We start from the raw sequence: 11,369 nt of genomic DNA on the forward strand, positions 1-11,369 counted from the left end.
ACTACTACTACTACTACTACTACTACTACTACTACACGACGACGTACAACACACACACACACACACACACACACACACACACACACACACACACACACACACACACACACACACACACACACACACACACACACACACACACACACACACACATTCATATATACACGTACACATACAAACAGATGTTCTTGTCTCCTTCTCTAAATGGTACTGGTTTGGAATACTCCTATGTGACTCAGTTTTTGTGAGGATATTGACAAACCTGCTGGATCTTCTTGCTTAAACCACACTTTCATAACTCGTATCATATTGGTTGAGATGATAAGTCAAATATAAAAAAGTGGCAGATGTTTAGGTCCATCAGAGTAAAGGGGGTGATACTTATGAAATCAGAATTCCTCTATTATCCCACAATGGGGACATTTGCATTCCTACAACAGCACAAGTATAGAGCAGATAAAGTGAGGAGAATTGACCTAAATATTAAGTATGCACACTTTATTCATAATAATACACACTCAGTCAAAAAACAACACCCTATTGTAAATACATTGAGGATCAAATTAAGCGTGAATTGCACAAGGGTATATTTTAAAAAGTGTTATTTATATTTACAGGCAGTGTTGAATGATGTATTCTGAATGTCTGTACTGTGTGTGATGCCTCTCTTATGTAATTGTCAGAATCCAGACTACCATGGCTTCTCCCGGGACCCCGTGGTGGATGAGTGGAACATGAGAGTGGGCTTCTTCTTCGGCATCTCAGTGGCTCTTGTTATTGGAGGAGCATTCATCCACTATTTACCAGACCATGGGTAATGTTACACATGATAAAAGCTCACTCATTGTTTCTTAATTACTCATGCTGTTAAGATGTTTTGGTGGCCTTCAGTCCAAAGCCACCACCCAGCAGTCAAGCTGGGGATTATTGTTATGAATGTATAGAATTATTAAAGTTGTATTCTCTTGTGTTTGTGTGTGTAGCATGCGGGAGTGGGCCAGGAGGGAGGCGGAGCGTGTGGTCTTGCAGAGAGAGCAGGAGGGTGTTCCTCTGTTAAGCGAGTACTACTTCGACCCAGAAAAGATTGTTCTCCCCAGCTCTGGAGAGCAGTAGGATCAAACATCCTCCTCCTGTATTTCATGATTAATGTATTTCACTGAGAGAATAAATGATTCTGTATGTAACTGTTGAACTGTGTTATCATCATGTGTGAAAATTACTTCTTAAACAGCATTTAAATGTTTTGAAAAAATGAATGAGAGGTTAATCTTCAATGATTGGAACGTAAGTGCTTGCCATTGTCTCGGTGCTACAAGCCGTTTGTGGTCAGAACTAAAAATAGGTCTGAGGTTTGAAATCCAGCCTTTAATATAACTAACAAATTATTGAATTGATTGTTCAACATTGACTAGTTTGAAAATGATACAAAATACCTCCAGACCGTACCGTATTGAGGTAACCATCATCATCACAATGTTTCACAAATGTACCGGTACTTTGGATACGTTATATTTCCAAGTAATATTTGAATGGAAACACATTTTGATTACGTTCTCTTTAAAATTCATCTGATCAATAGCTTAATGAATTGCATTATTTAAGTTATACATATCTAGCCACTGAAACAACCTGTAATTATTATAATGGCGACCTTTAACCTATACTGCTCCAGCACAACAAAAAGCAGGGCACATTGATACAAAGAGTTGCACCTGGACACGAAATTCTTGGACACGTCTTATAATGATGTTTTCCAAGCATTTATAACCAAGACTAGATCCGAATTCATATCATCTATGCCCTTTACAGAGTTCCCTCGGTGAAACTGTTAGCAGTATTGTAGATTGTTCATGGGTGACATCGTTAATGTTGGTTTTTCAGTGAGTCTTTGAACGCAGCAGAGGTAAATTGCTACAGTGCGCATGCGCGCTGGACTGAAAGCGGAAATCTGGCGCCAAGCTCGAGCACAGCAGCTCATTGAAGTAAACGGTTGTTCCTGCTACTCCTCACTGCGGTTAAAGCAGGTCGAATTATCTGTAACTTTTTTCACACAGTTTAAAGGTGTTTGAAAGCTAACCCGGAGTACTGAGACTTGTGACTACGGGTTCTGCTGCTGCTGCTAGTAGACCATGACTTCACTCACTCTGAAAGGAGTGACAGTGAACTTCCCATTTGTTCCGTATGAATGTCAGAAGGACTACATGAGCAAAGTGATAGAGTGTCTTCAGGAGGTAATGAAAGAACTGTGATGGGAGATGTTTCTCAGCTGGACAGGAATCATCCATACATTCATGTACTGGTCATGTTGCAGTTAACAAAATGTCCTTCTTTCTCAATATGGAGAGAGCTTCTTCTGGTCCTCCGTATGGTTAGTGTGTCCGAATGTCTTTAATGCTGCTGCCTGTTCATCTGCACTGGCTGATCGTTAGCCACTGGTGGAAACTAAAGTAACATTGACTCAAGTACTGCACTAAAGTACCATTTGTACTTTACTTTAGTGTTTACAGTTGTTGATACTTTGTACTTCTACCCAACTACAATTCAAAGGTCAATGGTGTACTTTAACTCCACTACATGTATTTAATACCTTTAGTTACTTTACAGATATGGATGAATGATGTGAAATATAACCAGGTGTTAAATCAGACTTTAGTTCCACCTGGAGTAAATTCACAAGCTACCCTGCAGTATACAAAGTAATTCAAACTAGCTGCACCTTTACCAGCTTTGAGAACACTTTCATGATCAATCATTATAAAACATATCATATATATTATTCTGAAATGGACCAATCTGCACAATGAATACTTTTACTGTCGCTACTTTAACTATATTTTGATGAGAATACTTTTCTACTTTTACTTGGACATCTTGAATGCAGGACTTTTACTGAAACAGAGTATTCCTACACTCTGGTACTTCTACTTTTACTCAAGTACAAGATCTGAGTACTTCTACTTTTACTCAAGTACAAGATCTGAGTACTTCTACTTTTACTCAAGTACAAGTACTTCTCCCATCTCTGTCTTAACCCTTAATATAGTGTTACTCCTAAAAAGAATCCAATAATTCATACGCCGTATGCAAAGTTTGAGATTGCTGCCTGGTGGATTGACATGATGTTGCTGAAGTCAAATCGTCTGGTTTGTGAAACATCTCCATTGTTCAGACTCAGGTAACATCAGAGATAAAACCACACATGTTTCTCTCTCTCAGAAGGCCAATGGGGTTCTGGAGAGTCCGACAGGTACCGGTAAAACTCTTTGCCTGCTCTGTGCCACCCTGGCCTGGAGGGAGCGCTTCAAGGACACCATCTCTGCCCGCAAGATCACAGAGAGGCTGAAAGGAGAGGAGATGTTCGCCAACACCCCGCTGTCCTCCTGGGGGACGGCTGCCACAGACGGAGATACACCAAGTACGTTCAGATCATGGCACCATCACATCAAGTAGTTCAAGTGTTCCACTGCCTGTGCTCTTCTTTAATGATCTGAAATAAGAAAGCTTCATTTGTATAGCACTTTTCATACAGCAGGTGCAGCTCAGAGTGCTCTCACAACATGGCACACATCACAAACAGACACAAAACAAGAAATTAACTTCAGGTCAAACGTTAAAACCTTTTTGCACACATGCAGCATAAAAACATAATATTACAGTTCAAGGGACCCAAGGATGTAAAACATGTGATAAGAAAATGAAAATACAACAAATAATGATCCCTCTGTGAAATAAATGGAGAGATAAGACATCATTATTTAATACAATAAAATATTAAAACCTATAAAAGAATATACAAATAGTAAAAGAATAATGAAAAAAAAGAAATATCAAGATTAAAAGGCCAATTTAAGGTCGTTAATAAACCTATAAAATCAATTATTATTAACCTTATTAAAATAAATAATAAGAGTAATAAGGAATAAAAGACCACTTTAAAGCGGGTGTATAATCTAAATACATGTTTCTTCAGCTGTTGTTCAAATGTAATGGGACTTGATGTTAGTTATTGTACACTGCTCCCTAGACGCTGCGTAGACTCACTTTAAACCCGCCCACTCTAGCATGTTCCTAACGGGCACTGCTCTAGTTATAATCATTGAAATCTTATATGATACAAAAGGGTTGGGGAATATGATGAATGCTGAATACTCTCACCTGCTGCAGCTCATTCCATGTTACTGATGTAGAGATACAGCAACTGACATGACTCTGAAATATAATGGATTGTGTTTTTATTGTTTCTCAGCCTACTACACTGATGTTCCCAAGATCATTTACGCATCCAGGACACACTCTCAGCTGGCTCAAGTTATCAAGGAGTTAAAGAATACTTCCTACAAGTAAACTATTTCATTTGTCTACAGTAGTAGATGTTAGAAATATATTGTTTATGCATGATTAATGCAACATGTGTGGAATGCTTCTTTAGTCGGGGTCAGCTCACTTCAGAAACAACGTTTAGAGGGCAAATTAGGTTTTGGATAGGATTTTGATATTAAAGATAATATAATAATGTTGAATGGAGCATGATGCCTTAATATTGTTGCCCCAGACTTTTTACAGAGAGTCATTATTTGAAACATTCCTGAATGATAGCATAAGTCAGCAGATACAATGGGTACAGAAAGTGTTAAACAGGGCCTCATATTGCTGATAATCGGGAAACATGAAGGGGATATTTCATGCTGGTTATTTAAATAAGTTATTTGGCTTTTTTATCAAATAAGATTTGTTAGAAATGTTTTCAATTTTGGGAAAATTGGGCTAATTAACAAATGAATACCCTGTAATGTATTTGTACATATATTTACGAAGAACAATATGAGAAAAGTATAGGTTTCAGGTGTGGGTCATATTCCTTTATACTTTTAGAATTCGCTGAGAGCCAGTTTAAAAGGAACCCTAACACCACTACTGTAGTTATTTGGATGATCTACTATTATTTTAAACACATTTTAAATATGTGACAGTGACCTAAAGTGTCACTGCTCATACAGCTGAATGTTCATAGTACATATTTTTCTGATGTATACCACAGATGAGCTTCGTGTGTTCCATTCATCAATGTCACCATTATGTGTGTGTTTCTGCTGATTCAGGCCAAAGGTGTGTGTTCTGGGATCGAGAGAGCAGCTGTGTATCAACCCTGAAGTCATGAAACAGCAGAGTAACCATCTTAAGGTATGAAAACCATAACACCATGTTGTTAGATAACATTCAGATTGTCAGGGGCGTACCGTTAGTGCTGAGTCAGCTGAAGTGTCTGAAGGATGCAGGCACGACCCCAACTTGTCCCGGCTCCTTGTCGATATTTTCAAACTCATTCGTGTTAATTCTAAGCACCAACAGGACAATATCTTTCTCTTATCAAATCAGAAGGAAGCATCCTAAAAAAGTAACTGCTGGGTTAATGAGCTGATGCAGCAGTCCTTGAGTCCATGTTGCTAATATCTTAACAAAACCAAACCACTTCTACAGATTTCACTATACTTTTGCTTTGCTTTGTTTTTCAGGTCCATTCGTGCAGAGCCAAAGTTTCCACAAGATCATGTGTCTACTACAATAACGTGGAAGGTAATGTTCAATATTCATACTTGGTAGAGCAAGCTTACATGCAGTATAGATCAGTGACACAACAATGGAACCCTGCAAGCTGCTAATACAGGCTACATGCACTACACTTACTAGGAACCCCAACTGAAAGCAAGGTTTGAGTGGCGTGTAAGCATTCTGTCTTCCAATCCACACTGATTTGTCTTCTGTAGACGTCTTAAAGCCCCGGTCTCTGGGAAGCTGCATGCTAACGTGCCTTCACCAGAGGGACTGACAGCGGTCACTTACTGAGCCACAATAGGTTTCATGTTGGCTCCATGTCAAGATATCAACAGTATTAAACTTATCCATTCATTGATGTTATATCCCCAGCCGCAGCAGCAAGTGAGATATCCTGCCTGTAGAAGCATAAAACACTTGGTGAGCGCTGTCTCACATTTGTTTCACTCAGTGTGGATTGGTGCATTTGGTAGAGGTAAAGTGCGTCTGTGACTGATGCTTCTGGAAGCTACCAGTAGGTTGACCATAGTTTAAGCATTGTTACATCTGGCTGTTTTCCAGCTGTTCGCAAGCAGTGATGGGTTTATCATGGCAATTGCATAACACCTTTTTGTAAAAGGCAACTTTTATCCCCTTTTATAAAAGGCCTCCTTTTCTTTTCTTTTGCCTTTTAGAGAAGAGCACTGACAAAGAGTTGGTGAATTCAGTCCTCGACGTGGAAGACTTGGTCAAATTCGGCAACAAACAGAGGTGTGTCTCACACACTGCTCGTGTGTTTCGCTAATACACTTGTGCTTTATAAGGAGTCCAATCAAACAACATGGTTTTTAGTTGTTCTTGGATTGTAGGACAGCAACATATCATTTTGAAATATTATGAATTAGTCATCCGATATATTAGACCTTAAATAATTAGGAAATCAAGTATTGTAATTATTTTCATCTCTGTAAAAAGTTTAGAATCTTTGTAAAAACAGTTTAGCTTTGTTAACGCCTTACAGCTTTTTGATTTCTGATGCGTTCCGTGTTCTTTTATCTCCCCCTGTCCTGCTGAAAGTCCTCTGTTAGAAACAAATGCACACTTTCTCTCACAAATTCAGTTTAAAAATTTTTTTTTCTGAGGCAAATTATATCACTGGTTCAGGCGATGTGATGTGAAAGCCAGTCTCATATATGTTGTTTTATTTGTATTGGCTGTGGTTGCAGAGAGATAGAGCAGGTCGTCAATTTATTGGAAGGTCAGCAGTTGAATCCTCTTCCAGTCAGCCTTTCAGTGTCTTTGGACAACGTACTGAACCGTGCATTGCTTCCAGAAGGCACAGCCATCGTGTGGGAATAAGATAGATGATGCTGCCTTGTATGGCAGCTCTAACATCAACGTCTTGGTGTTGAGGACATTTTAGCATGGAATGTAAAAAAGTATTGTTGGTGGACTAGAAAGGCGCCATATAAACCCATGTCCATATTTGAAGAAACCAGGCAGTGACATCAACAATAAGTAAACACAGTTTTATGCTATCTATGGTCCCAGCTGCAGCCCAGTGTTTGCTTCTACACACACTGTTGAACGTTTTGAGAGGCCATGGAGGAGAGAACACAGAATAAAATTAAGCCCAAATGATTCACTTTTAAATACATGTTCAAAAAGTAGATTTGGGGTAACAGTCTTTGCTAGCTAGTTGTTATCAATAAGCTTAAAATAAAAGGACTCGATATAAAAGGTAATTTGAGAAGTTAAATGAAGAACATGTCTCCTTAATGTCATGTAGTGAATCAGCAGTAAGAGAGAGGATGACAGGATCCATCATAACATCTGAATCAGAAACACTGAATTATTTCTCCCTGCTTGGTAATATTTGAATTCACTCAGTGTTTAATTTAAATAATATTACTATTTTTAATGTTTTCAAGGGCGATTGAGTAAAGGCCCAGATACACCGGCCAGTCACCTGAGAAGTCGCCGACACCGACTGTTGCGTCGCAAATCATTTGTTTACCTCCCTCACTTCTCATGCACTGATTCGCTAGCTGAACAGCCAATCAGTGTTATCCCTTTGTCCGACTTCCGGTGGTGTTCCCGACGCCGATTGAATCGGCAAGAAAAGGCGTCAGGTCGGCAGAAAAGACCCGACGGTGCGGCGCACACCACTCCGAATAGGGCGTGCCCACGCTCATGTTCGGCCCGACTTCCATTTACTGCCGATTTCGGGCCGGTGTATCTGGGCCTTAACAGTGATATTGCTGATTCTGCTGAGTTATCATGTCCCCTGCAATGTAGACAAAGTCCCAGGTATTGCATGCAGTGTGTACATTTCAGTTGAACGTAGAATATGTTTGTGCAGGGTCTGCCCTTACTACCTCTCCCGGTCCCTGAAGCAGCAGGCAGACATTGTTTTCACGCCGTACAACTACCTGCTGGATCCAAAGGTGAGCGCTCACAGAACACACATCAGATGGCTGTAGATGGAGGGACAGAGATGACTTTGTGTCAATCATGTAATTATACAATTCTGAAGCAGGGCCTGAAATAATGGAACCCTTAGCCACATTGAGCCTTTAGTACTGAACATTAGCAAGGGTACCCTTTATATACCTGCTTCATACAAAACAGTTGTTGGGCAGAATATACCATATACCTTCTTTTCTATCTATTTAATCATCCTGTCATTTACTGCTTTGTCATAGTATTCAGTGAAATCATTGAAATGCTGGTGTTTTGTTCTCTCACTTTGTTCCACAGAGCCGCAGAGCGCACAACATCGAGCTGAACGGAGCGGTGGTCATCTTCGATGAAGCTCACAATGTGGTGAGACTCTTTCTCCACATTCAGTCGTTCTGAAGGGATGCGCTGTGTGTGTGCAGCCTGCTGTCAGAGCACCCCCGCCTGTTCAAGAGGCATGTCTGGCCCTGTATTTAAAACACTAGAACCCCGATCCCTCTCCAACATCTTATCTACTTGATAATAATTACCAATCAGTGTGTCAAGTTGTTTGTTTGGAAAAGTTACAAAATACTTGTGACTCTTCAATGTTTTCAGAAACTGTTAAACTCACAAGCACAGCTGCACATTCCCAGCCAGTCTACACCTCTAATTTAAAGGGGACCTATTATGCTATATTTATATATATTATTGTAGGGCCATACCTATACAAAACATGTCTCTGAAGTCTTTTGCTTAAAATACCAAACAGATAACCCATTGTAGCCATGCCTTATACCCCTCTATTCCAGCCCTGTTCCAAAAAGGCTGATTCTGTGACTGCAGCTTTAAATGGAACAGCTGCTGCTAGACACGCCCCTTTTAGCGCCACGCAGCTTTCCCCTGCTAAGAGAGTTTTCTACCGGTAAATCTCAGCTAAACGCTGCCGTGATTAAATACCATGTTCCATGTTTATGTTCCAAACCACTTCAAGCATTATTTCTGAAACAGTATGGAGCTCAAACGTTTCTCTCTCGCAGGGTTTACCGCAAGGACATTACGTTACACATATTCTCTCCAGTACAGCGTTAGCTCTGAGTGTTAGCATGCTTGCTAATGTAAACACATTATATTACTCCCAAAACACGCTGTGTTTCTGATACAGCACATAGCTTGACATGTTCTTTCTTAAGTGTTTACCGCTAGAACAGTGCCATTATATATAACAACTTTACTCTAAGTGCCTCCTGCAGACATCCTGCTGAATACACAGACACACAGCTGCGAGAGGGGATTCAGCTAGACGACTGTATATGGAGACGATAGGTTGGGACGTGTCACGTGTGCCACATTTGACCAATGACGTCCAAATCCTGGATCAGCTTGTTTGCACCCCCGTTTTCTGTGAGATGTGGGTAAGGAGGAAAAGAGAGAGGGATGTATTTTCTGAACCTTTATAAGTCTCCTTACACACCGGGGACACATATTTATTTATAAAAGACATCAAAAAGTGCATTTTGGTATATGGCACACCACTGTGGAAGTACACAACATAACCATCTGATGCTTTATTTTAAAACATAAAATATGTTTTGGTTTTATTTTACTGAGGGTTGCAGACTTGATCTAGGATGATGAACAACGTGGTCCTGCTGGAGGTCAGTCCCTGGGGCAGAGAGTCACCACATTGTGTCTGTGTTGCAGGAGAAGACGTGTGAAGAGTCCACATCCTTTGACCTGACTCCATATGATGTGGCCTCCGCCATCACTGCTGTGGACCGGCTGCTGGCGGAGCAGGCGAAAGAGGCCAGCCATGGAGACACTGTCAGTGACTTCAACATGGAGTCCCTCAACTCTGGTCCGTTTCATTTGTCCCACCCACTGAGGATGCACACTTTCAAATGTTAACAAATCCAGCCCTGCAGTACATGTACTTACAGAGGGGTGTCTTTTTGTTTCAGGTTTAAAATTGGAATTAGCTACCATTGCTAAAATTAAACGTAAGTTAAGTTACCACAATCATCTCATGCACTAGATTTGGCTATTAGTCAGTGCTGTGGGATTGTTACCAACGGTTTCTGTCTGCTCTGACAGAGATACTGCTGGATCTGGAAACCGTCATCGATTCCTATGATGTTCCAAATGAAGTAGGCATCACAAAACCTGGAATGTGAGTGAAGGTGTGAAAGGAGAGAGTAAGAATCAGCACTGTCTGTCAGTGGATCAGTCCTTTTGTGTTCTCCGTCTTCCAAAACAAAACCTGTTTACGGCTTAGATTCTCCGTCCTGATGGTGCAGCTTGCTGCTAACAGGTCATCAGTTATGATGTCAAATAGCACATGAAGTTAAAAATGCCATATTTTCAATCTCTTAACTAGAAAAAAAAGTCATTGTTATTATTACATTTGTATAAAATCTAGTGGTGTTAAGTAACTAAGTATATTTACTAAAATACTATACTTAAGTATAATTTGTTGCTACTTTGTACTTCTATTTCACCACAGTTCAGAGGTAAATGGTGTACTTTTTCATGTATTTAATACCTTTAGTTACTTTGCAGATCTGGATTAATGATGTGAAATATAATCAAGTCTTAAAGGGGATCTATCATGCTAAATGCACTTTTTGATGTCTTTTTCTACATCAACATGTGTCCCCGGTATGTCAGGGAACTCACGCAGCGTCAGAAAATACAACCCTCTCTCTTTTCCTGCGTACCCAAATCTCTTAAAACGGGGGGGTACAACAGAGCTGATTCAGATTTGCGTCCGATATAACATAATATCGGAAATGTGGACCCACAGCACTATCAGTTGCTATCAGAAACAATGCCTGACTGTTTTGGATGTAATATGGTCAGTGTTTACATTAGCATCGCTAACACTCAGAGCTAACCTGTACTGCACAGAGCATGTGTGTGAAGAAGCAGGAACTCACCTTGTGGTATAACCGGCAAGAGAGAAAGCCTTTATTATTATTTCAGCTCCATACTGTTTCAGAAATATCTAACAATCTAATCTAATCTAATCTAATCCTTGATCTAACAATCCTTGCGTTTCATCACCGCAGCATTTTAGACAGTATCTGCCAGGTCCCTCATGAGCCGCTATGGCTCCGCCCTCTCTTATTTATTTATTAGTTATTAGTTAAAAAAAAAAGAAACTTAATTTTTTTATTTAGCCTTCATTTATACAGGTGAAAATCTCATTGAGACATAGGGTCTCATTCTCAAGAGAGACCTGTGTATATCCAGAATCAGCACTTTTGGAACAGGAAGAGAAATAGAGGGATATGAGGCATGGCTAGAGTGGGTGATCTGTTTGGTTTTTTAAGCAAAACACTTCATAGACATGTTTTTTATATTTTTGTATATGTCTGAGACCTATGCTATTGCTTAAA

The 11,369-nt window shown here is 40.0% G+C and overlaps 2 protein-coding genes across 2 annotated transcripts; both read left to right on the forward strand.

The window, feature by feature from the left end:
• The first annotated feature begins 635 nt into the window (after positions 1 to 635).
• Positions 636 to 1,189, forward strand: ndufb11 (NADH:ubiquinone oxidoreductase subunit B11). The gene is made up of 2 exons (XM_010785212.1): positions 636 to 814; positions 984 to 1,189. Exons 1-2 carry the CDS (start codon positions 642 to 644, stop codon positions 1,111 to 1,113), a joined length of 303 nt encoding a protein of 100 aa, XP_010783514.1. The 5' UTR covers positions 636 to 641; the 3' UTR covers positions 1,114 to 1,189.
• A 769-nt stretch (positions 1,190 to 1,958) lies between these two features.
• Positions 1,959 to 10,141, forward strand: LOC104957570 (regulator of telomere elongation helicase 1-like; the record flags this gene model as incomplete). Its single annotated transcript, XM_010785213.1, has 11 exons — positions 1,959 to 2,231; positions 3,217 to 3,415; positions 4,247 to 4,340; positions 5,100 to 5,181; positions 5,514 to 5,574; positions 6,228 to 6,303; positions 7,895 to 7,979; positions 8,293 to 8,358; positions 9,676 to 9,829; positions 9,933 to 9,971; positions 10,066 to 10,141. Coding segments are annotated over exons 1-11 (1,034 nt in total), but the record flags the coding sequence as incomplete, so codon positions are not given.
• Positions 10,142 to 11,369: the final 1,228 nt, after the last annotated feature.

This window comes from Notothenia coriiceps, unplaced genomic scaffold (assembly GCF_000735185.1).
Source record: "Notothenia coriiceps isolate Sejong01 unplaced genomic scaffold, NC01 NC01_scaffold00027395, whole genome shotgun sequence".
NCBI classification, from domain to species: domain Eukaryota; kingdom Metazoa; phylum Chordata; class Actinopteri; order Perciformes; family Nototheniidae; genus Notothenia; species Notothenia coriiceps.